This window comes from Rhinoderma darwinii, chromosome 6 (assembly GCF_050947455.1).
Source record: "Rhinoderma darwinii isolate aRhiDar2 chromosome 6, aRhiDar2.hap1, whole genome shotgun sequence".
NCBI classification, from domain to species: Eukaryota; Metazoa; Chordata; class Amphibia; order Anura; family Rhinodermatidae; genus Rhinoderma; species Rhinoderma darwinii.
The window spans coordinates 40071391-40098655 of record NC_134692.1 but is presented as its reverse complement, the minus strand read 5'-3'; the positions used below and the strand labels follow the sequence as shown (position 1 = coordinate 40098655).

General features: G+C 40.6%; 1 protein-coding gene across 1 annotated transcript in view; it reads right to left on the bottom strand.

Moving 5' to 3' along the window:
• Positions 1-25273, bottom strand: part of DNAJC10 (DnaJ heat shock protein family (Hsp40) member C10) — a 46939-nt gene extending 21666 nt beyond the window's left edge. The window contains exons 1-11 of the mRNA XM_075831159.1: positions 25187-25273; positions 17618-17924; positions 12373-12535; positions 9411-9461; positions 9069-9151; positions 8813-8944; positions 7848-7941; positions 5573-5650; positions 4131-4174; positions 2190-2327; positions 2011-2100 (exon numbers count right to left, since the gene is read on the bottom strand). Of these exons, the coding sequence (XP_075687274.1) occupies positions 2011-2100; positions 2190-2327; positions 4131-4174; positions 5573-5650; positions 7848-7941; positions 8813-8944; positions 9069-9151; positions 9411-9461; positions 12373-12535; positions 17618-17812 (1068 nt within the window). The 5' untranslated portion in view covers positions 17813-17924; positions 25187-25273. The remainder of the gene's footprint in view (positions 1-2010; positions 2101-2189; positions 2328-4130; positions 4175-5572; positions 5651-7847; positions 7942-8812; positions 8945-9068; positions 9152-9410; positions 9462-12372; positions 12536-17617; positions 17925-25186) is intronic.
• Between the last annotated feature and the right edge of the window lie 1992 nt (positions 25274-27265).

Below are 27265 nucleotides of genomic sequence, written 5' to 3'. Positions count from 1 at the left end.
CTCCATACAAGTAATCTAATAACAGTGCTATGCAATGTCTAAATAATACTGCTATACAATATTAAGATTGATTGTGGTTTCAAGCCTCCGGTGCCATTCCATCTGGGGAGTCCACTTCCACAGGGGTTGTGGAGAACCCAAAGGCCGGCACCGTTAATACAGTGCCTGGTACGTCACAAAGTCTATAGGACTTCTGGTCTATGGTGATAAAAATTATACAGCATGCTTGATGCCAGGCAGAAGCTTCTCTGTGTATTTCTGCTGTGTCCAGGAAGAAAGCAATATGCTGAAGAAATATTCATCTCCCGAGACTACAGGGTTCTTATTACTTTGCATAAAGGGCATAATGCGCTCTATGCATGAGCAAATAAAATATACAGGTTATATTATTAGATAAGCCCTTTAAGACACGACTCCTGAGACCTATAGTATACAATTATAAATTAAGAGTATACAGAATATGAAAGGAGCGGTGCCATTTTTTCATGCCAGTTTGCCCAGTTCCTGGTATACACAACACAATGCCCAAAGTCAGTCCGCTTTTTGACAGTCTTCCCCTAGCACAAATCTTTTTTTTTTTTTTACTATGATACTGTATCTGGGTCACATAAAACAGAGGTATATAAAACAATACATCACTACATGTAATGCTTCAATCATAAAAGCAATAATAATTAACTACTGCGACAAAACAGAAGTACAGGCCAATTAAAATGAACTGGTCACATTGAAAATGCAGTCCAATCTGCAGGTAGCATGCTATAGAGTAGGGGGAGCGGAGCAGATTGCTATACAATTTTGTGGGGAAATATTCAATATAACTTGTAAATTATCTGAGCTTTAGTGGGTGGTCCTTCTCAATGATTGGCAGCCTTCCCTGTATGAGTGTGCATAGAGGGAAAACAGTTAATCATTGAGTTAGCCCGCCCACTGGACTCCTAAGCTCACATTGAGCAGAAGTCTAGATCAATACATTACAAGTTATACTGAATAATGTACCACAAAACCATATAACCATCAGCTCATGACCTACTGATCTATAACACACTGCCTGCCGATTGGACTGCATTTTACACGACAGGTTCCCCTTAAATGCTTGAGGCTGGCTACTTAGATTTGTAGTCAATATGTTAAAAATCCCATAATTTACTCCAGGGGTAGGCAACCTTTTTTTGTACGGCATCTGTGGTGCATACGAGACTACTACACACCTGCTGGGGGTGTGCACAAAGGAGAGACCGTAGCTACTAAAACACAAGACATAGGAGAGGCCGTGACTCCTGAATACCAGGTTGTGGACACTGCACATAGGTGAGACCGCGGCTACTAAACACCAACTTTGGGGGGGTTCAGTCAGGAGAGAGCTAACAACTTTTGCTAACTTTTTCTTTTACAGAGCGGTTACTGAACTCTGTCCTTGCGGCGCTGATCACCAGGACAGAGCAAAGCTTCATTTTGCGCTTGAGGACGTTAAACACCAGAAGAGACAGCAGTGCTGCATTGTGTGCTTGCCAAGTGTTCAGCAGCAACAAACACAATGAAGCACTGCTCTCTGTCCTGGTGATCAGAGCCGCCAAGCGCGTAATGAAGCGCCGCTCTATCTCCCAGTGTTCAGTGTCGCCAAGGTCACAATGGCTCTGGACACCAAGAGAGGGAAGTGTGCCAGACAACCATGCCCCACGAGCCGGCTGTGGCACCAGTTGCTGACCCCTTATTTACAATAATCAAAAGCTACACAAAACTAGGAAGTGAATGGAGCGGTGCTGTAGTTCCCTGCTCAGCCGACGCCAGGGGGGGCGCCGCTGTATCGGGAAAAACTTTGACGTCCCTAATCGCTAAAGTAGGACTGCAGTCCTTTCATTCTCAGGATTGATGGGAGCCCCGGCAGTCATACCCCCACCGATCACAAAGTGATGACATATCTTAGCAATAAGCCATCACTTTCTGTGATGGGACTAACCCATTCCGGTGGTTCCATAACTGGCATCTTAACAATGCACCTCTGCTTACCTTTAAGGAATCTGGAGAAAGCATCTCCAAATCTGGAAGATGTTCCATCACCTCTCCGTAAATTTCTTTGGCGTCTAAAGAATTAAAGAACTAAACAAAGAAAAAGTGTTATTACATACATATATATATATATAGCAGTTTCAACAAAAATAAAAGAAAAAAAGCAATGAAATAATTACCAGAACATCACTTTTTTGTGTGTCAGCTAGACCGGATCCAGGTGGGAAATAAGCCGTACTGCTTGTTGTGATTTCCAAGTTGTCACAGAGGTCAGCCTGAGTGCTACAGTCCATCCATCCCACACTCACAAGTCCATCCTAATTCACGCAAAGAGCAAAACTGTATTACGGAACTAAAACTGCGCGCACACATTTAACACTGTGCTTAGAGAGAGTACAAGTAAAGCCAATTTCTGAACAAAAATAATTCCCACTGGGGTTACTTTGTAATTAAAAACTATTTAATTAAAAAAAATATATATATATTTTTTGCTAATGACAGTGTAGGTTATGAAACGATTATGTCCGACTAACCCCAGGCAACTTGGATTGGTTTATACAGACAAAAAATGGCTTAAGTAAAATAAGAGATCTTTAACATGTTAAATAGTTTGTCATTGAGAGAAAACGTTTTGTATTATAAATATAAATTATAAATAGACAACCTAAAAGCAAAAAAGCACAGGGAACATAGCACCCAAAGAAATATATATAACTCCCAAGTATTGCAAAAAATATAGAAATCTTTATTACATGATAAATATTAACTATACATGGTATCAAAAAATATATATAGAAGAAGCATTGTCGCATTTTTTGCTCTTTTGATGCATTAGTGGTGCGGTTTTTGTATGGAATGGTAACGCCATTTTGAGATGGGATGTTCTGTTAACCCTTAGGTATTTTAACACCTTACCTAACTGATATCTCCTCCGTGTATGACTTTATCAGCTTCTTCCATATATATTTTTTGACATGTATTGTTAATATTTATCATGTAATAAAGATTTCTATATTTTTTTAACAATACTTGGGAGTTATATATATTTCTTTGGGTGCTGTGTGCCCTGCGCTTTTAAGTGGTCTACTTGTATTGTGGGGAACACCTTTTTTCTTTGTTTTTTTTGAGGTTCTATGTAGGTTTATAATGTACAAAAACGAAGCTTGGAATGTGGGATGATTTATGCCACTATTGGTTGTGAATATTAATGATAATGAATTGATGCCTTTGAATTTGTCTCATCAGGACAAACGCTTTTCACGCTGAAAATGGTCTGGCGATCACCACAGGTCCAGATACCCCACGCAATCGGCCGGGGAAGCTGCGGTCAGCCATACATTTAAATACACTTTTGCATTGTCTCTCTGCTCTGGCTGATAGAGGGGTGGTTTGGAGTGCAAATACTGCACTTTTTCCTTGCATTCATTTTTACAAACCTCCACACAGCAGAACATGTTCTAATGAAAGGGTGGATTCAGACATGCAGTTTTTGATGCAGAGGAGTGGATACAAAAGAAAGACATTTAAGTCTTTCTCTTATACCTTTCCTATCCATTTTGGATCCACTTCTGGCTTTAGTTCAATAAAATGCTTTCAAAACTTCATTAAAGGGGTTTTCCAGTCCAAAGAAATGGATTATCTATCCTCAGAATAGACCATCAATATCTGATCGGTGGGGGTCCGACTTCCGGCACTCCTGCCATTCAGCTGTTCTGAAGGGGCCACAGCCCTCGTACAAGCACTGCTTTCCCTTTATTCCTTATCTGCTTGTACTGTGAATCACCAACACACATTTCTAGCGAAGGTTCAAAGTATTATAGCCTTCTCCCATTTAAGTGAATGGGAGAAGGATGCAATACTGTGAACCGTCGCTACAAGTGTGTCGGCGACTCACAGAATGAGCCAGTAAGGAATGATGGGGAGTCAGCGCCCGTATGAGCGCCGCGACCCCTTCAAATCAGCTGATCGGCGAGGATACTCCTATCGATCAGGCATTGATGGCCTATTCTGAGGATAGGCCATCAATTTCTTAGGACTGGAATACCCCCTTTAAAAACTGTATGTGCGATTCCAGCATAATGCAGATTTAAAAATGTTTGCAAATCTGTAGAGCTACTTACAAGCATGCCGGCAAGCCTTAACCGTGTCTGCGTGGACAAGCAGTCTGTAATAAAAGTAATGAGATCTGTTTAGAGTGCAGGACGCTATATGCATTTTCATCATATGGAAAAACACGAAGACCTTGCTGAAATACACTGGCAGATTAATTAACTGGACTTGCTTTATCTACAGCCTCAAATAAAGTTTTACATTAGCAACCAACATTGATTCCAGATAATCACCTAAGCTCGCGTGCAACATCATCAAGTGACAAGAGATTTGCTTCATAAAAGGTAATCTTAAGATAATGACTCCCTGACAATCCATTACTGAACACAACGTGTATTTATGGACACTGCAAGAATTCTGATGATAAAACATTGCATTTTGTATAGAAGAGAAATCCAAATCCCAGACCCAACCAGCAGTCCTTATTTCTTCTCCATAGACCATGCTTTCAAAATGACATCTATCACCCCCTGGGGTTTTGACTTTCTTGCATTATTTCCCTGTGTATACTGACTGGCAGTATAATTCAAATGAAGCTGGGTAGGCCAAGTGTTGCTTCAAAACAGACTGTCCAGCATTAAAGGCTATGTACACCTTTGAAGAAATATATATATATATATATATATATATATATATAAATAAAAAAATTTGAATAAATCAATGTTTTAAGTGATTTGCAACAACTTTTAAATTGACTTTTATTAACACACATTTGTCATAGCTATAAGCAGGATCCTGTGTGTCTCTGACCAGATTTTTGGGCTGAGCCATCAGATCAGCTGCCCTGACGGAATCGGCTTGAACAGAATGATACAGAATGTATACAGGATACATACAAGGGGTATCTTAAAAAGTAACCAAAATTTATAATCAAATTCAATTTAAAAGTTGTTGCAAATCACTTAAAACATGCATTAAAAAAAACAACAATATGTTGCTTCAAAAGGTGTTCATAGCACTTAACTTATCTAAAATGGGCGCACTTCCATTCTGTGTTTGTAATAGGCACTTTGCCTGCACTAGTTTTTATATAAGGCCATCATGTCACATGTGACAATCCCACCACTTACGGAGCTGTGTAGGTAACCAAGAATCATAAACTGGGGATTACTCGTACCTCCGCTCCTACCTTTCACCAATCATATTAATCTTTTATTTTCTGGCTACTGGTTATAAAATCAACAGTGTAACTGGTTGCTGTGAGAATCTTCTACACATACGGTCTGCACAGTTTATTTTTCCATAAGGTGCAAGACAAGTAAATACTGCATGAATGCATGTATTCATGTCTATCCATAATGCAGGAGCTATACAGAGGCTTCTGTAATTATACGACTTCTATAGAACTAAAATACACTCATGTGCCGGAGAACTGCAATTATATAAAAACGATATAACCAGTGAAACTGGAAACACCATTACTACTGCATATTGTATGAAGCGATAATATTACCTCCACTGTCAGCACAGAATGTAATCAGCCAGCCAACTCCGGAAGCAAAGGAATTTTCTAATGAGCTTCTGAAATTACCTAATAAAAAAAAATAATAATATAGGCAAAATAAATTCTTGAAAACCTTTCCAATATTAATATTTGAACATTTACTTTAAGCTCTGTTATACCTCTGTTTTTTTATTGCATTTAAAATGTATAATTTTTCTCCAAATATTTAAAAAAAATTAAGATTTAAATAAAAGATCTAAGAAAATTAAAAAACTCCACACATACAATTAAAGTGATTGTTAAGGATTAAATATTTTTTTTTAGCACTCTTATTCATTGAAGGGTTGTCAGGTAAAACATAATTGATGGCCTATTCTCAGGATAGGCCATCAATATCTGATTGGTGGGGGTCGGACTCAAGGCACCCCTGCCGATTAGATGTTTGTAGGTGCAACAGTACTCCAGCAACCCTTCATCTCTTGTAACGCTGGCCGGGCCCCTTCAAACAGCTGATCGGGGCGGGTGCTGAGAGTTGAACTCTCATCGATCAGATATTGATGGCCTATTCTGAGGATTGGCAATCAATTTTCTTTCACTGGATAACCTCTTTAAGACTGTATTTAACAGAGTCAAGCCCCATGTACATGACCGTGCGCGTAATCATGGTCTGTGTTTACGGGCAAGGACGGCCACGGACAGTTGTCCGCATTTGCAGATCATGCTCCCATTATAAAGTATAGGAGCACGGTCTGTAAAAAAAAATAAAAAATAATAGGACATGTCCTATCTTTTCCGGAAGGTTTCTACGACATGGACACCTTCCCGTTAATATATGGGAAGGTGTCCGTAAGCAATAAAAGTGAATGGGTCTGAAATTACAGATGAATTCTACGGTCGTGTGCGTGGGGCCTTATCGGCTGTAGCAGCAATTTATAAATGCTGCTGCCTTTTGAATTTCTGCATAAACAGCGCGAGTTTCGTGACACAGGCATCTGTCTGTATATAAAACTTTCAAAATCAGGATCACAGAGAGAACTTACAGTGTTGCAAATTAGTTGAGGGGTGCTAAAAGACACAGCTACCCTGTTGCTGCACTGACAAAATCAGCTGGATAGTTGAGGCAATGAAAGTGGCTACAAATTGCATGTTAACGTAATAAGGCATTTTGTAGATGCCTTTTTTTAGGGTACATTGGTTTGATTATATGCCCACCTTAACAGCTTTCCACCCTGATACGTACTATTTTGTTGCGGCAGCAAGGGAGTCAACACAAACCAACGCAATAGTACAACGCAGGGTTTGTGCAGGCACAGGATTACTATAGACGTATTATACAACCGACACCCAGTTCTAATGGTAAGGCTCAGAGATATCTTCGATCCCAGCCGTTTAACCCTTTAGAATACAGTCAATAGCGACCGCGAAACCGCAATGATTTTATAAAGGGATTTTACATAATTGGTATTGCTGCATCCGTAATGAACCGTACTATAAAAATAAAACTTTATTTATCCCACATGGTGAACGGCATAAACAAAAAAATTACAAATAAAGGAATGGCTCTTTTTTTGGTCGCCTCACATTCCAAAAAAAACAAAAAAACAATAAAAAGTATCTTAAAAAAAAAAAGTACATCAAAACGTTACCAAATTGAAACTACAACCCGTTCCACAAAAAAATAAGGTCTCAAACAGCTCCGTCGTATGTATATAAAAAAAAAAAAGTGCTGGCTCAGCATGTGTTAATAAAAAAGTCTAATTATATATAAGCTCTATTGTACTAAAATAGTAAAACAAAACCTTTCCAAATTTTGTATCGCCGTAAATGTAACGACCTGTAGAACAAAAAGGTAAAATTTCATTTATACCGCAAAGTAAAAACAAAACTAAAATAAGAATGGTGAAATTGCTGTTCTTTTTCCATTCTACCCTCCCTATAAAAGTTGTTCAATATATTATATGTACCCAAAAATTGTGCCATAACAAATACAACCCCGCCACTAAAGAAAGTTTAGGAACTACTTCCTACGGTTTTTATTCTTATTCAATGTATAACAGTCTGTAGCAAGCCCTAGTGGTGGCTGCAGGCACCCAGAACGAAGTCTATACAGAGAATCAATGGAGCACTGCAGCAAAATATAGAGCTCCGACCACTATAAGAATATTAAGAAATGAATCAGCAGAGAACTATGGAGCTAAAGAATATACAGTAAAGCATTAGAAGTTGGAACTTCACTTTGAACATGGTCTAAAAGATAAATTACTCTGGTGGGTTACATCCTTACCTGCCCATAACTCTGTTACCGCACTTGAAACATACTTCATTGCAAAATTTGCCAAATTCTCATTTGATCGGTCCCCAAAATACTTGACTGGTTTCTGTAAATTTCATGAAAATACAAAACAGATAAAAGAATCCAGGTTATCATATTATAACCTAGCTATAAAACTGCACAGAAAATTTTAAGAGCAACAAAAAAAGGAATGACAAATTACTTCATTTTTCTAATAACTTCCTTTCCATGATAAAACATAGCAGAAGATGAAGAAAAGTTGTGGGTGGAATACCCAATTATGTCATGAGTCAGGAACTTTATTACTATTCAATGATATTGGGGACAGGTCCAGGATGAAAATCATAGTTACTGCATTAACATTACGATATTATTGAGGCATTAAGGGTGGAGTTCAATCTTACTATATTAAAGGGGTTTTCCAGCCAGTAAAAATTGATGGCCTATCCTCAGGATGGGCCTTTTACAGCTGATGGGTCGGGGGCCGATTCCCAGGACCCCCGCCGATCAGCTGTTTTCAGTGGGGTGCAGCGCACTTACTGGCGCTGCTTCCCCTTAATTTTGACTTGCTCACTGTGAATTGTTGACACACATATAGCAGCGTTTCACAGGTATTGCAGCCTTTTCTCCCATTTACGTCAATGGGAGAAAAGGCTGCGCATGTCGATGATTAACAGTGAGCAAGTAGAAACGAAGGGGAAGCAGCGGGGGTACGAGCGCTGCACCTCCTTCAAAACAACTGATCTGTGGGGGTCCCGGGAGTCATACCCCGACCCATAACCTATTGAAGGCCCATCCTGAGGATAGCCCATACATTTTTACTAGCTGGGAAACCCCTTTAATACAGTAATTTGTACACATACTAAGTAAGAACTTTGAACAACATAATTTACACAAATTCTGAAATTCCAAAATTGAATTAAATGTTTGAAAAACTATAGAACAGTCTGACTCACCATTCCAACTTTAAAAATATAGAGACTTGGATAACTATTAATTCCACGGCTCCTGCAAAGCAGTCTTTCATCTCTGCAGTTGACTGCCCCTATTCGAATAAGTCCATCCATTTCTTTAGCAAACTCTCTCCACTATAAAGTAAAAACATAAATAAGTTACTAAGTGACCTTCAAAAGTAAACTTCCCAGAAATTGCAAACAATAAGGAGGAGGTTAAACATACTATTGAAGTAGAAGGATAAAATATTTGACTTACTGTTGGTGCAAGATCATGACAGTGAGAACACCCAGGCGAATAGAAATTAACGAACCATACTTCTCCTGAGTTTACGGCTCCATCTATAGAAAATAAAAAATAAATGTTTACAATTGATAAATGGGTATTTATGGATACTGGGAAAAAAAGTCACCTATTTGTATGGTCTGCATAAGAATTTACGGATGGTTGGAAACACTGGTGGGTTCCCATCCTACCATTTGACAGATCAGAGCATTTAGAAATATTAGAATTGGAAAAATTATTTATTTTGTATCCTACACAGCTGAGTTATCAGAGACGCCAAGCACAGAACAGGTAGAAAACACACTGAATACTTACCAAATTCTCCTTTATCCAAAGTGAAAATTTCCGGGTCATCATCATAAATACCTTAAAATCAAGAACAAAACCAAACAGTTATAGAAATTGTTCTTTATTTTGAAATCCATAATTTGAGGAATGGCACTTACTGGGAACCAGATGGGTGATTTGTGAAATCTAAAAGAGCCCTCTGTCGGGTCTTCTATGCTACCTATACTGCCTGAGCAGCATATGATGGAAGGGGAGATGGATGCTGAGCTTGGAGATATATAGTTCTCTATAATTTTGGTCACTCACAATTTGTGGTAAAAGCGCAGCATCATCCCGATGGAACCTCAATGTTTCCATATGGTAAACAAGGTAATGGGCAATATACAAACCAAAACAAAAAGTCTAACTGGTCCGACTTTTTGCGATGGTCAGAAGGTTGCCTGTGACCTTGCTTTCCGTAGGGATACACTGAGGTTCCATCGGGGTCATGCTATCTGAAATAAAAAACAGCAATAGCTTAATAATTTATAATAATCAAACAATTATATATTTTCTTATAAGGAAAACATTGGTTGGAAAAGAAAAGAAATTGACCACATCCACTTAAAGGGGTTTTCGAGACTTTCCTTGCAACCTATTTACCTTTGCCACCATTGAAATAAACAGATATATGGGGGCGTTGAGAGATAGATGTAGGCCAAAACAAGCATTTAGTCAACAACTACCTAAGGCGTATGGCAATCTACATTCCACTCAAAACCTGAAGAGTCATATGTCACTGCAGTTAAATAACTCTCTTCCACCATATTATATTCATGAGGCTCCGGAGAGTTGTCAAGCCGCTTGGTTGGGCGCTCACTCAATACTGCTGCTTTAGCTTGGCTGTCAAAGAGCATGCCTGTGACATGAAGGGAACATTGTAGTCACTGATCTTTTTGACTAACAAAATAGCAGCTTTGCACGGCAAACAAGATCTGCATTTCACTCATCTACCTTACCCTGTATTCAGTGTTAGAAAATCCCCTGTGATCAGTGTTCCCTCCATGTAACAGGCAGGAACAGCTAAAGAAGCAGTAAATCACCAAATAACACCCCATGTCTGCTGGTTTCCAGGTCCTTGTGAATGTGACATACACTATATCGAAAAAAGTATTTGGAAACACCTCTAAATCATTGGATTGATGTATCATTCAGTCCCACAGGTATATAAAATAAAGCACCTAGCCATGCAGTCTGCCTTCAGAAAAACCCATTATTTCACAAATGTTTGTAAAGAGCTCACTGAATTCCAGCGTGGTACTGTAATAGGATGCCACAGTCCTGAAATTTCTTCCCTCCTGGGTATTCCACGATCAACTGTGAGTGGTATTACTGCAAAGTGGAAGCGTTTAGGAAGCACAGCAACTCTCGGAAGTGGCAGACCACGTAAAGTTACAAAGTTAGGTCGCGGAGTGCTGAGACGCATATTGCATAAAAGTCGCCAATGCCCTGCCGACTCAATAACTGCACAGTTCCAAACCTCCTCGGACACTAACATCCACACAAAAACTGTTCCCCGGGAGCTTCATGGCATGGAATTCCCATGGCCGAGCAGCTGCATGCAAGCCTTACATTACCAAGCACAATGCCAAGTGTCGGATGGAGTGTTGTAAAGCTTCATGGCATGGGATTCACATGGCCGAGCAGCTGCATGCAAGCCTTAAATCACCAAGCATCGGATGGAGTGGTGTAAAGCACACCGCCACTGGAATCTGGAACAGTGGAAACGTGTTCTGTGATGTGACAAATCACGCTTCTCTATCTGGCAGTCTGGGTTTGGCGAATGCCAGGAAAACGTTACCTGCCTACATTGTGCCAGCTATAAATTTTGGTGGAGGTATAATGCCACGAGGTTGTTTTTCAGGGGTTGGCCTAGGCCCCTTCGTTCCAGTGAAGGAAAATCTTAATGCTTCAGCATAACAAGACATTTTGGACAATCGTATACTTTTAAATTAGTGGGGACAGTTTAAATGTTTAAACTCTGGATAGGTCATCAGTATGATAAAACGTTCAGTGCCCAGACACCCCATTAAGGTTCCGACCTTTTCTGTTCCAGCATGACTGTGCCCTAGTTCACAAGGAAAGGTCTATAAAGACATGGTTGGGTAAGTTTGGTGTGGAAGAAAATGACTGGCCCGCACAGAGATCTGGCCTCAACCCCATCCAACACCTTTGGGATGGACTAGAACGGAAATTGCAAGCCAGACTCTCTCGTTCAAAATCAGTGTGATTGCCTATGGATTTAAAATGGGATGTCATAGCTCCTGTAAGTGTAATGTGTAGGTGTCCCAATACTTTTGTCCATATAATGGATGTAAGAGGGATACTGGGTAGACACAGACAACTCCTTCATTATGGGACCTGCCCTTGGGAACAACTCATCGCCATGACTTTGGCTCCCCAGACCCGCAGCTGATTTTGATGGAGGAAATTGTCTTTGCTGTTGGTCAGTGGCTCGCCGACCATAAAGGGGGTTATTCGAGTTGGGGAACCCCCCACTATGACATACATATGCCCTAAAGGGCATAACTCAACATTTACATAAAATCTTTAGTAGGAGTGGTACTGTGGAAGAATTAAATTACATTATCCAAACTAGTTAGTTGTTCACAGATTTTAGTGAGATTCACAGTTAATATTACACTAAATAGGACAGGATTTTCACTCTCTAATAAATAGGAGAAGGTAATCCAGTCTAACAATGGGCGGCTTGCTGAACCATAAGACGAAAAATCACCACGGTGATTTGCAGAACTATATCCTGCTGTGTAAGGGAGCATGACCACTCTTTAAACATAGCAAAAAGGAGGTGGACATTTGTCCTACTTCAGTACGTGTTAATTCAGAAACAATTAGGGAAATTTGTATCCAATCCGCAGGGAGAAGGAAAATAAAGAGTGAGAAATAAAAAAGGTAAAAAAGAAAAATAAAGTAAAAGTAAAAGACATACCAAAGTCATATCGATAGAAGCTCCAGCTCTCATACTGGTCTCCTTGTTTCTCATCTAGACCTTTCTCCCCATATTTATCATACTTCTTTCGAAGATCTTCATCTTTTAAAACCTCATAAGCTCGATTTATTTTCAGAAATTTGTCATGTGCACTTGGATCATTCTGGAAAGATTAGAATCCAATCATCTAGGATTAGCATAACCATAATCAGATGATATCTGCTAAAACAATCAACTCCTGTAATACTCTGAAAAAAGCGTCAAAGTCGTAGATAAATGACTAAATACAAATAGGAAATCTGCTGTCTGTTACTGATCACCAGCAAACCATTAGCCTATGTTCACATGGCGTATGTTCAGGCTTTGAAAAATATGAAACTGATTTTAAAAGAAAACCACCTCTGAAATCCAGGCGTTTATGCAGCTTATTTTCAAAGCTTTTTTGTTTTTTGCAAGCGTTTTTTTGGAAATTGTAAAAATCACCTTGTAAAACACTTAGGCCTTATTTACACGAACGCTGCACATCTCGGATGTGAAAAACTTCCGTTTTTCACGTCCGAGGTGCATCCGTGCTCAATGCTGTGGGAAGCGATGTCACGCATCCCCCATAGTTGAGAGTCTATGGAGGGATGCGTGATGCGTGAAAAGATAGGACATGTCCTATTTTCCCACGGAGCCTTCACAGTCCGTTGAAACAACAGCTGTGTGAACGGCCACATTGAACAACATAGTCCCGCGGGATGGCCGCTGTTTCAACGGCCGCCCCACGGACGTTTAACACGTTAGTGTAAATAAGGCCTCAGGCTGGGTTCACACAAAGTTTTTTGCAGGCGGAAAATCTGCTTCAAAATTCCGTTTGGAAGTTTGAGGCAGATTTTCCTCTGCCTGTACGCCGATTTTCGCCCTCGGCAACTGAGCGCCGCGGGCATAAAATGCCGCGAAGTACACTTTCTCTGCCTCCCATTGATGTCAATGGGAGGTCAGAGGTGTAAACGCCCGAATATAGAAGGGACATGCCCTTTCTCCAGCTAGCCGGTTTTACCGCTCGCGGGAGAAAACCGCCTCCGCCTCCCATTCAAATTAACGGGAGGCATTTTCGGCCGTTTTTTGTGAGCGGTTTCTGTACCCAAAAAAAACTCAGTGTGAACTCACCCTTACTGACATGTCACTGCTTTTTTACGGGGCGCCTAAAAATACGCCGTGTGAACATGGCCTGAGGCTGGGTTTCCTGTTTTTTTTATTGCGGTTTTACGAAGTTTTATTAATTTATTAATTTTGGTGCGATTTTCAAGCATCTTAAAAACGAATGCGTTTAACTGCGATTTTGCGATGCGGTTTTTGGCAGTGCAGCTCTTACAGTTAAAGCACATCTAAACCATGTGCTTCACTTGTAACAGCCGCACAGACAAAACCGCAACGTTTCGCTGTAAAACACATGTGGTGATTACAATGCGTTTTTCACAGCTAATACGAAGAACATGAAAATCGCAACAAATCTCCAATAAAACGCCCTGTAGAATTCCAGTCTAAAAGCACACATGCATCAATTAGCATAATTAGAATTCATTAAAATTGATCGTTCTTACAAAAGAATCATTGTTTTTGAATTCGATAAATGCAAATTGTTATCATCCGACATTGAAGCCATGATCAACTTGGCGTTTAAAAATAGTAGTGTGTTTGATAATTCCAATGAAGTAACCGTCCATCCAATGCTAGCAGCAATTCCTTAAACAACTTGCGTTTTACGCTGCTAAAATCTCTGAATTCACCCCCAGTAGATTTGTTTCAGAAATGTATGTAACTCAAAATCTGTTAAATTCATCCCAATTGGGTTATTTGATGAGAAGTACATGGATTTCTGCAAGCTCTATTAAGATGAATGGGACAGTTGCAGAAATATTGGCAACAAATCTGCGGTGTGTGAATATGCTCTTAGGCTCATTCACGCGAACGTGAATGTAGTCCGTGTGATGGCCGTTAAAACAACGGCCGTCACACGGACCCATGTATTTCAATGGCGCCGTTCACATGACCGTTGTTTCTATTTTACTGCGTGTCACACATCCCTCCATAGACTGTAGTCTGTGGGGGATCCGTGACAATGCGTCCCGCACGGGTCAACTTCGGATGTGGAAAACTGCAGCTTTTCACGTCAGAGGTGGGCTACGTTTGTGTCAATGTAGCCCTAGGCGGAGTTCACACTGGGCAGATATAATGCGTAAAAGCACGCAGCGTATCCGCCCTGTGCGCCACAGGAAATTCCGGCTGAAAAACGACACCAAGCTGTGGAGCAGTTTTTCGCCCGGAATGTCCGCTGCAGAAAACCGCAGAGCTTTTTTTAGGCTCAGTATTTACGCTGAGTGGGGGTGAGGTTTTATCTCATCCAGTTTGCTGCTACTGTATTTGCTGCGGATTTTCCACAATGAATTCCGTTGCGGAAAACCCACAGTATTTACGCAACGTGTGAACTGACCCTTATACTCCAATTGCACTCATTTCAACAAGAGACCCATGCAGCTTTTCTGATGCATGACAGTGTGTCACATGTGCGACTGCAACTTTTTGGTGGGACTAAGAATTGTGTGACCAAAGTTGTCAAGTAGCCCTAGACTTCAGTATTTGTAAACCAAAACCAGGAGTGGGTCCACAAAAACAGAAGTGGTGCAAATCTTTCCATCATACTTTTTTTTGCTGTGTTGGTTCCACTACTACTTTTTTATTCCAAATATTGATGCAAAATATTGACCAAATACAGCTATATAAATGTATCCTAATAGTCATGCAATAAAAGGGTACACTTACAGGGATAAAGTCTAACACTGAAGAAATCCTTAATAAGAACAAGATGTTACCACTAGTCAAACATATGCACAACACCAACATTTGCAGAAGGGTGTAACATGGATTAGAGAGCCAGCTAAGTGACATCACCAGAAGCTTGTATGTAAGAGTAATACACAGTCTGGAATAGGATAACCGTGAAAAAAGAAATAAAAAAAAGTTACATTTCCACAATGAGAAATTGTTTGACCAAAAGACAAGGAGATGTCGCTTAATGCCCTTTTACACTGGCCAATGATCGGGCGAACGAGCGCACACACGAACGTTTGTTGCCGATCATCGGCCGCATAAACAGGGAAACGATCAGCAGACGAATGAGCAAACACTCGTTCTTTGGCTTGATTGCTTCTTTAAGCGGCCATAAAAATGGTTGCTTGTCGGCAGCACATGTCCTCGATTATACAGATGTGCTGCCGACAAGATTCATCTCTCGGCAACAGTTTGACCCCATACTCCCGATCATGGATAAATGAATAGCTGCCCGTGTAAAAGCGCCCTTATCCACAGTATCTTCTATTCCCTGTAATAGAGGGTGTTCTCAATTGCACTTATGCTAATTTCACAATGCAAATATGTCCACATTCACATGTTGACGAGCCGTAAAAGCAGCATTTACTGCAGTGATAGCCTACATCTCAATGGCGAGTAGAATAGTTGTTTATTCAGCTGGTAATTTGTACTGGTTTCCGACTTCCTTTCTCACATTGGTAATTGCAGAAAAACTGGTTTGGTATCATTTGCATCAAAAAAATATTTGGGGTCTTGCTAGTGAGAAGCCATCATCAACTTAATGTAATTAGGGGGTGAGGTTTATTTTCTAATCAAATGTATGTCCCGATAGTATACTTGTGTGGGAAACGCATCAGGACGCTGGACCTGCTGAAATTTTTTGTCGTATTGTTCTTGGAATAATAGGGTCTGTCCAGGGTCAAACAGGGCAAAACTATAAGACAGTCATTATCAGAATGAAACTCCTTTGAGGACGACAGCCGGGTAGTTACTGTATTTAAACAGGGAGAGTGTGACTATATCTATTAAACAACATCTGTTTAAAGGCTTCAAGACCCGTGGACTTACGACCATGTTTCCATGGGTTGGTGAGATATAGATTGTAAAGTCTGCCCATACTTGCAGCCTTATATTAAAAAATATCTGAATGTTGGTTGGATCGGGGGGGCAGTGTTCTTGTTTATGGGCAGCTTCAAAACGAGAAACCTAAAAAGGAGTTGTCCGGATAGGCCATCAATATCAGATCGGTGGGGGTCTAACTCCCGACACCCCCACGACCAGCTGACTGAAGGGGCCTCGGTGACGAACGCCGCAGTCTTCTCAATCAGCTGATTAGTGGGGGTGCTGAGAGTCGGACTATTACTGATCTTATATCGATGGCCTATTCTAAGGAAATGCCATCAATAAAAAGTGCCCGGACAACCCCTTTAAAGGATTTGTTCTATTTGTACAACTTTTTGCAGTGCCCAGTCTAATAGACCTTGACCATTAAAATTAACTTTTGCTTTAAAGAGGCTCTGTCACCAGATTTTGCAACCCCTATCTGCTATTGCAGCAGATAGGCGCTGCAATGTAGATTACAGTAACGTTTTTATTTTTAAAAAACGAGCATTTTTGGCCAAGTTATGACCATTTTCGTATTTATGCAAATGAGGCTTGCAAAAGTACAACTGGGCGTGTTGAAAAGTAAAAGTACAACTGGGCGTGTATTATGTGCGTACATCGGGCGTGTTTACTACTTTTACTAGCTGGGCGTTGTGTATAGAAGTGTCATCCACTTCTCTTCACAACGCCCAGCTTCTGGCAGTGCAGCACTGTGACGTCACTCACAGGTCCTGCATCGTGTCGGCACCAGAGGCTACAGATGATTCTGCAGCAGCATCGGCGTTTGCAGGTAAGTCGATGTAGCTACTTACCTGCAAATGCTGATGCTGCTGCAGAATCAAGTGTAGCCTCTGGTGCCGACACGATGCAGGACCTGTGAGTGACGTCACAGTCCTGCACTGCCAGAAGCTGGGCGTTGTGAAGAGAAGTGGATGACACTTCTATACACAACGCCCAGCTAGTAAAAGTAGTAAACACGCTCCGATGTACGCACATAATACACGCCCAGTTGTACTTTTACTTTTCAACACGCCCAGTTGTACTTTTGCAAGCCTCATTTGCATAAATACGAAAATGGTCATAACTTGGCCAAAAATGCTCGTTTTTTTAAAATAAAAATGTTACTGTAATCTACATTGCAGCGCCTATCTGCTGCAATAGCAGATAGGGGCTGCAAAATCTGGTGACAGAGCCTCTTTAAGTTGAAGTTTTTAAAAAATATTACAAAGTGTCATTGTTCTTTAATCAAAGGTAACATTTGTTTTACACAGAACAAGACTGCACTTACCTGATTTTTATCAGGATGTAATTTTAGGGCTAACTTCTTAAATGCTTGTCTAATTTCTCTAGTACTGGATGCCCTGGATATGCCAAGCAAACCATAGTAGTCCTCATCTGTGCAGACCAGCACAGCAAGAGATAAGACAAAGAAACATAAAACCGTACTCCTCAGGTTAGCAGTTCTTGCACTGAAAGGATCCATCACTCATATAAATAAAAATACTAATGTGTCGATTTGTGCCAAGGTTCCTAGTGATTTTTAATGGTGTCCTCTTCTTAGTACATGACTGCTGCTGCTGCTCTAATCCTTTGGGCTGGAAATAAAATAGAAAAGGAAAAATAATTACTCAGCTGTCCAATTAATATGCAATTATGTCACACAGAAGTAATAATAATAGTCTTTATTTTTATAGCGCCAACATATTCTGCAGCCCTTTATAATTCAGAGGGAACATGTACAGACAATATCCAACATTTCATAGTGACAAAACGAATTTACAATTCAAACAAGAGGAGTGAGGACCCTGCTCACAAGAGTTAAGAATCTGAAGAAAGTACAATAGTCCAGCCGTCTTTTATACACGAGGTACTACACATAAAGCTGCATGAGCCGGTCACCCGCCAGTATCTGTATATGACAGACATGAAATGTATTCGGACGCATGGAGTGTGGGGGTACTGCTGAACGATTGGGTCAATTCCTCATGACTTATGTAAAAGGGTGCCAGGGAAAGGAGTCAGATTAGGGAATGTTATAGGCCTGTCTAAAAATATGTGTTTTTAGGGCATGTTTAAAACTGTAGATGTTGTGAATTAATTTGATAGTCTGGGGTAGCGCATTCCAGAGGACGGGTGCAGCACGAGATAAATCTTGGAGAAAGGAGTGGGAGGTTCGGATTATGAAGGATGTTAATCTAAGGCTGTTGGCAGAATGTAGAGCGCGGGTAGGGTGGTAGACAGAGATGAGGGAGGAGATGTAATGAGGTGCAGCACTGTGGGGAGCTTTGTGGGTGAGAGTAATCAATTTCAATTTAATTCTGAAGTGTATGGGCAACCAGTGCAGTGACTGGCAGAGGGTAGAGGCGTTGGTGTAGCGGTTGGTCAGAAAGAGGAGCCTGGCTGCTGCATTAAAAATAGATTGAAAAGGGAAGAGTTTAGCAATCAGCTGCAACTTTATTGCAGTGCTGAATTGGGTGCAGCTAGTAGCGTACAAAGAAGTGAGGAGGCTTATGACAAAGATTAAAATGGGCCCCCCGATTATGATGCCCAATTTTGCCACCCAGGACACAAGGAGCTGTTTCTATGTCCAAACCATATGACTCTTGGGCAGTTCTTCTGCAGAGAGGAGTGAAGTACAGGTTATCCCAGCATTCCCATTTATAATAAACTATACTGTATTTGGGAAATGTGGCTAGACCCTTGTGTCGTCATCCAGATTATTTGTGTATAAAGGACTACTACTTGGAGATTATAACCATGTTATCTTTAAAGTAAATATATCAGAGTCTTAGAGCAAATAAACTGTAAAGAAGCATTTTATTCACATACTACTGAATATACATCTGCTCAATGGGCAGGAAATGTTGCATGTAATCGGTGCACAGTATAGCGTTTGCCCAGCAAATAGAGGGTGCCTATTTTAGAGGAAGGTTGTTCAAAATAATGTAATACTAACAGCAGATATTACCCAATAGGAAGACAAATGCCTCTATGAATATGTCCGAAAAGGTCTGAAAACATCTATTTACTAATTCTCAAAAGGTGATAAGAATTACAGAAGTACTGAAAGGGAACTTGCACTTACATTTATTTTCTAGTGTAATACATAGACGTGGCAGAAGTTCATTGAGCTGAAACCTCCAGTGATTCCCAAACACCAATGTTTAGAGCAACATGTGTGATAGAATGGCAGACTGATAATGATTATCTGGGAGATTTACAGAGTGCTGCTGCCTTTTAGTTTTTGGGAATTCACGGATATCTTCTTCTGACACTTGACCTGTCAAACACATTTACCAGCAACATAAATGGGACTTCAAGTAATCTCATCTACACGTTGCAGAATCTTTCCGCACGTAAAGTGACCTGTGGTGCGTATTTTAAAATCTGCAGAATTTATTTTGGGTTTCTGCCTTAGAACCGTATCTGGCAATTTTTTTTGAAAACGCACCAAAATCCTCTGCATAAATCCGCACCTAGTTCTGCATCAAAATGTTAAAAAACACCAAAAAACGTACAACAAAAACTATTTAGTGCGGATTTTACCAGCGGAATAGCCTGCGTTTACCTGTGGTTTTGATGCAAATTATCTGCACCAAATTACCCAACGTGTGCATGTAGCCTTAGGAGGAATACTTCTCTCTTTAGTATTCACTTCTGTAGAAACAAGAGGGGGAGACGAAACCTCCAGCTCACCTTTGGTGTGTAGATTTTGCACTTTGAGTCACCGCACGGATCCTCGCGTCGGCACGCGATATATGTTGAGTAGAAGACAAGGACGAGGTGGATCCAGCGTTGCTGTAAATAAAACGGAACTTGTTCCAAGTTTAATAGAGATGGTTTAAAATACAGGATCAATCTGAGCGATGTCCTGAGGTGCTTAGGAGAGATGTGAGGGCAATTGATAGAGCCTACGCGTTTCAAACGCTTCCTGCGTTCTTAATCATGGCTAGGTTTAACTGACTGAGTTGTCTGGTATATTTATATATAACTGCATGTGTGTTTGATTGCGTTCCAGGTGCTTGCAATCTCCTGGAGCGCAAACCGGAAGTCTAGCTTACTCTGCGTTCCACTTGCATCGGCGCATAGTTAATTTTGTGAACCTGCATCGTCTTTTTTAGTTTACTGATAGAAGGAGGTCTTAGTTTAATTTATAAGAGTCCGATCTGTTTTTTGTTAATGTGAGAAGAAAAGGTTTACAGGTGCGTTGAACTACATGACTCTTTGTTGAATCTGTCATGGGATAAGTAACACTTCCGGTCTAGCGTGAATTGTTATTGTTTTTGCGTTTCAGTGTCATCTGTGTCTCGTGGAACGCAAACCGGAAGTATCTCCGCTACTGTGCGTCGTGGATGAAGATCCCGAGTCCTGCATAGTTTCTTTGTAAGTATATATTTTTTATGTTGTTTATAAACAATGTAACAAAAATATCAATACGGTAAAGCAGTAGAAGGATTACATTTAAGTTGTGTGTGAGTGTGAACAGGTAATAATTAGGTTGCAATGTTATGCTAGATCAAGTAATAGCAATTAACATAATTACCAAGACAGAACTTAACAATAATAAACTTAATTGTTGTTTTTGAAATTTATTATTTATTTGTATACTTTTTTGATGTTTATAAGTTTATACCTATTATTTTATTTGCCCATTTGAGTGATTGTTGTATTCTCGTGATGGTCAGTTAGATTTAATGAATTGCGCCAACTAGGAGTAGGAGATGGAAAGCAATGTGATGGATATGGGGTATAGGGATCATGGGGGTAGTGGGCTAAAAACTTGTACCTGAAATAGGTATATAAATATGATAGAGTTAGATTGTATAAAAGAAAAAGAGCAAAAATAATAAATCTTTATTGTATACAACTTATGATTTAAAAATAGGATGAGACTATTGGAGATCATAATGTTGGAGGTGATTTTTATTTTATTTAATTTTCAATGTTTCTGTTATTTTATTATTATTTATTCAATGACCTTGTTGTTAATTTTGAAAGTGGTAATTGTTATGCCTCTAAATGTGTGTCTGTTGAGGACCTTATAGTAAGTTCAGGAAGAGACCATTGATGGAGTAAGATTACTAAAAATTTGCCAAACTAGTCGCTTGTGTGTGACTGTAATGTGTCGATATATGTTAAGTTGGAAATTGTTCAGTTGATCAGGAAGGTTAATGAATAGGTGAATTATTCTATCAGTAACGTTCGTCTTTTTATTCCATTTCGACACTAATAGAATGAGAAGTATGTTTGACGTGAACAGTTGTATATTTGAGAATTACTGTTGGATGTGTGTAATTAATGGTTAATAGTGGAACATAAGTTCCTTTTTTAAATTCAGGCCTTTGGGGACTCGAGTATCCAGTCTGTAAATCCAGAAGGCCTCTCTTTGGTGAATTTTGTGTTGCCAATCGCCGCCCCTCTTGGGAAAATGTACTTTTTCTATGGCGTAACATATTAGTGATTTTATTGTTCTGTTGTGACATGTTATGAAATGTCTTGCTGCATTAGATATGTTACAGATGTTTGGGTTCCTTATATAGCTTAAGTGTTCCAGAATTCGCGTTTTTAGTTTTCTGCTGGTACACCCTACATATTTCAGGCTGCACGCGGTACATTCAATTATGTAGACTACCGAGATGGTATTGCAGTTAATGTAGTTTTGTATTTTGAAGGTTTCAGAATTGTTTGAGTTGGAGAAGGATTTGGTGATGTGAACAGTGGTACATGTTTTACAAGGGTGTTGACCACATTTGTAGAAACCTTTGCTTTCTAGCCAGGTGGTTTTGGTTTCCTCTGAAGTGAAAAGAGAAGGAGACAATGTGTTGCCCAATGTGGGCGCTTTCCGAGCCACTATCTTGCAACCTCCTTGTAGAATGGTCCTGAGTCCATCATCCTCCATCAAGATGGGTAGGTACTTGTTTATTATTTGTTTGATTTCTGTGAACTGGTTACTTTGTTGTAGTACTAGTACCGGTACATTTGGATCTAGTTTCTTGTTTTTAGTTGATTGTTTGAGTAGATTGACTCTGGGAGTTTTTGTAGTGATGTCATTTGCACGGTTAAGTGACCAGTTGGGGTATCCTCTATTTTTTAGTCTTGAGTGTATCTGTTGCTGTTCCACCGTATATTGTGCTTCTGAGCTGCAGTTTCTCTTTGCTCTGTACATTTCACCTATAGGGATGGCCATGATGGTTTTCTTTGAGTGATTACTTCTGGCATGAAGTATTGTATTGGCTGTGGTAGGTTTCCGATAGGTTTTCGTTTCTATGATAGACCCTACCTTTCCCTCTAGAACTAGATCGAGAAATGTTATTGTTGTTTTGTCGTAGTTATAGGTGAATTGTAGGTTGTGTGGGTTGCGGTTCAGAAATTCTACAAATTTGGGGATACTTGAGGTGTCGCCCCTCCAGATGAAAAGGAGGTCGTCAATATATCTGCCAAACCATGCAATGTTATCTCCAAAAGGGTTGTTCAATGAAAAAATGTACTGTTCCTCCCACCATGCCATGGTTAAATTGGCTATTGACGGGGAGAACTTTGCTCCCATTGACACCCCCCTTAATTGTAGGTAAAAATCTTTGTCAAATTGAAAAAAGTTATGTGTCATCAGGAACATTAGAATATCAAGTATATACATTTGAAAATTTTTAGTGAAAGTGCTGTGTGTAGCCAGATGATGTGTCAATGCAGCATAGGCAGTCTGATGGGGGATACTTGTATATAGTGCAACAACGTCACAAGTGAGCCATACATCGTCTTCGTTCCACAATCTGTTCTGAAAATAAGCTAAGACATCTCTGGTATCTTTAATGAACCCAGGCGTTCGTTGGGCTAATGGTTGGAGTAACGTGTCTAACCACTCCGATAATTTTTCCAGTATGGAGCCTATGCCCGAAACGATGGGTCGCATGGGTGGAGGAAACTGGTTTTTGTGAGTCTTCGGAAGGGCGTGAAAAATGGGTGTGATCGGTTGTTCCACAAAGATATAATCTGCTTGTTTTTGATTAATGAAACCTTTTGTGACACCCTCTTTTAGGAGATCCTTCATTTTGTTCTGGATTCTTACTGTGGGATTGTTATCTAGACGTTTATAGGTGTTTTCGTCTGATAGGAGATCTAGGATGGAATTTTTGTAGTCTGTTCTATTCATTACAGTTATTCCTCCTCGTAATGGCTCTATCAATTGCCCTCACATCTCTCCTAAGCACCTCAGGACATCGCTCAGATTGATCCTGTATTTTAAACCATCTCTATTAAACTTGGAACAAGTTCCGTTTTATTTACAGCAACGCTGGATCCACCTCGTCCTTGTCTTCTATTCACTTCTGTGTTTGGTTCAAAAAACTGTCACGAAAACTGCATGTGTTATCCCCAGTATTGGGCCAGGATCACACACAGTTTTGATGCAGTTTTTGGCTTAGTTTGTGAGCCAAATACAGTAGTGGACACAAAAGAAAGGAGATGCATCAGTCATTTCTTTATACCTTTCCTTCCTTTTAGATCCGCTACTGGCTTTGGCTCAAAAAATTTAGCCAAAAAGTGCAACAAAAAGCGCATAAAATCTCTGTGTGTGTGATCCTGGCCTAAAAGAGTTTTTATGGATCAAAAATGTATGGACTTTCTTTAGGATAGCGATCACGGTGGCCCCTTCTTTCTGCTGATTGTTTGGGTGGTGGGTGTAGGAAAGCGGAAAAGGGGTTGTCCAGACATACTCTCTCGCCCACTTGGACATTAGGAGCGGAGAGACGCTACTGAGGCAGCCATCTGACACCCAGCGAGTATTTTGCACAGGTCCTACTCTACAATGTGACCCGTGCTCGATACCTGCGGATGGTCGGACAAATGCCTCAACAACTGTCCTGGCCGGCGCGCAGCGGTGTCTCTTCATGCCCAATGTCAGATCGGCGGGAGAGCCTCCCCGGACAACCCCTTTCATAAACTATGTGCAGGACAGTGTCTCAACTTGGTCCTAGAGGGAAGATCTTGGGGACTGCGGCAATGCAGCGATGATTACATCTTCTGGGGCATGAATGGATGAGGAGTGTTTACATACATCCCTATGTGTTTGTCATCTATGGACATGATAGATGTAAACAATCAACAATTATTGCTGGAGTCCCAAATATTTGCTCTGGGATTACATTTTGTGCAGTTTCACAGACTTTATTTACATTATTTCAGTGAACCTCTACAAGAACACAGACTTCCACCTGCTATAAAACACCACATTTTGATATCAGGTCTTCTTTATTAGGTTATAAAACGCTTATGTGGTGATAACCTGAACAGCGCTGCAGAATATGAGGGGTCCCCCGGAGGATGCCACAATAAGGTCAATATAAAGGGCTTGTCTACAGAGAACACCTTAAAATATATACACAATGTCACAAATCTGATTAACAATCAATAAAATTTTAAAACGTTTCTGATGGCAATTCACTGAAACTTCAGATCAGTACCACCAACAAAACGGCTATCTTTTCACAGGCTGATATTGTATCATTGAAACCAGGCAAAAAAAAGTGTCTATGCTGAGATTTACACAAGGACTGCAATGAGAAAAAAATCATCAAAATACATTGCAAAAGTATCCATCAAATCATTGCATTACTCCTGCAGACAGCAGAGTTATAATCACCCTGATCTCTGCACAACTCTGCTGACTTCCAATGTGTAAACTAAGTAGATCTCAGAACACAATTAAATAGTTAATATTTAAAGTGCTCCGACAATTGAAGGGAGGATCCATAATAAGGAATATAAGCAGTGCTATGTGTACCGGCAATGCTACTGGTCCCCACAAGTCAGTCCCTGCAGGAATATACATAATACAGGCGCCTGTGTGCTGATCTCTTACCTCCAGTGCTGAGCCGGCACAGCAGCGTGAGATAAGCCGGAAGCAGCCTGCACACATCAGGGTGACGCTCAGGGCTGTGATGCTGCACACACTTAGCTCCTCCCACCTCCACATTCCGCCGCACAGGATTGTGGGACGTGGGCAGGGTTTGTGTCTTGGCGCGCGTGGATTGGTCCAGGAGTGTTCTACAGTAGACTGGTCCTTAGCTGGTGCCGCCGGTTTCTAGTTACTGGGAGCCGGCACCGTGTTATGTCACTGCCCCATGACTCCAGCAGTCACTGCCCCGGCTCTGGCCTGTTCACCGGCCATGTTTGTGGGGGCTCTCAGGTCATAGCTACTGACTTTACAACACTAAACACCCATCATTTAGGATGCCGGTCACTTGTAGGGAATAATTAGAGGGACGTTTTATTCCTTAGCGATTCGTGTCAAGAAAATGTCCATGTAGATAATGGGTTATTACCAAATATTTGATAGATGCGGGTCACAGAGCTGGGGCCGGAGCAATGATGCAGGCTTCATGCTGTTTTGCTGCTGATACAATATTGTAGTGTTTCATTTGTGGTGGAGCTCCAACATTTGGTCTGCGCTAGATAATAGATTAAAGCTCCGAACGCATCGTATTTTTGCCCTTCGTTTGTTGTATACGCCGGGTAAAGCTGCCGATGTTTACATTAAATGTAAGCGTTCATCACCGTACAATTGGGACGGGCGCTGTCCGCTCCCCGTGGCATGCAGGCATTGAGGCTAAACAAGAAGTAAACAGGGCGGGCATTGAGATGGAAAAAAAAGTAAATGGACTGGACCAATAGGATGCCTGAAATGCCGGTATATGGCAGAAATCCAGCGGAATCAGAAACTAGGTGTGCCGAGCCGCTCACAGCTCGGCACAGACAGACGTGAGGCGGTGACGTCACTGGGCCTGTCTGCGACCGAGCCGTGAAGGGCCAGCGTTGCATAGAGAATAGTAGAGCACAGCGTTGACGGCCCCCTGCTCCACCATAGGCTTCTACTGTATCTGTGTCATGGGAACGCAGATACAGTTGAAACCAGGAAAACATGAAAAAACTGAAATGTGCAATGACGTTGGAGCGGTAACTGCAGGCTCTGGTGTGTTGCAGGGTCCCATCCACTGATACACCAATGTTTAAACGCTGATCCCACATTTTAAAACATACTCAATTAGAGGAGGGTTCACAAACGAAACAGTAATTGCAGTATACATTTAATACATTTTTTAACAAGCACGGTGGGGCTCTTTCACAGTGGCGACTCTACCCCTGTTTTTAGAGAGTTATCTAATAAAAATTATAAGTTTTACTCATTAATCACTTCAGTGAATTGTAATCTTTAATACTTTGTGGGAGCACAAGTTAAATATCATAAAATACAGTGAATAACTTCTCTTTATAGTAGACTTAGATACTGATACATCTACTTCCAGGAGAGTGTTCTTCACTTGGGTAGATGTTGTGAAGGGGTTTTTCTTCACCATGGAAAGGATTCTGCGATCATCCACCACTGTTGTCTTCTGTGGACGTCCAGGCCTTTTGGAGTTCACAAGATCACCAGTGCGCTCTTTTTTTTTCAAGAATGTACAAAAATATTGCTTTGGCCACTCCTAACATTCGTGCTCTCTCTCTGATGGATTTCTTCATTTTTTTCAGCCTAACGATGGTCTGTTTCACTTGCAGTGAGAGCTCCTTTCACCTCATGTTGTGAGTTCATAGCAACAGCTTCCAAATGTAAATGCCACACCTGGAATCAACTCCAGACCTTTTACCTGCTTAATTGATGATGGATTAACAAGGGAATAGCCCATGCAGCCCATTTAATAGCTTTTGAGATAATTGTCCAATTACCTTTGGTCCCTTTAAAAAGAGGCAGCTATATATTAATGAGCTGTAATTTCCTAAATCCTTCCTCAAATTAACATGTAAATACCCTCAAATTAAAGCTGAGAATCTGCACTTTAAGCCCATATTGATTATATAACTGTATATTCAATATGTTTTGTTATGCAGCTAAAATGCCAAAACTTGTGTCACTGTCCAACTAATTATGGACCTAACTGTAGTA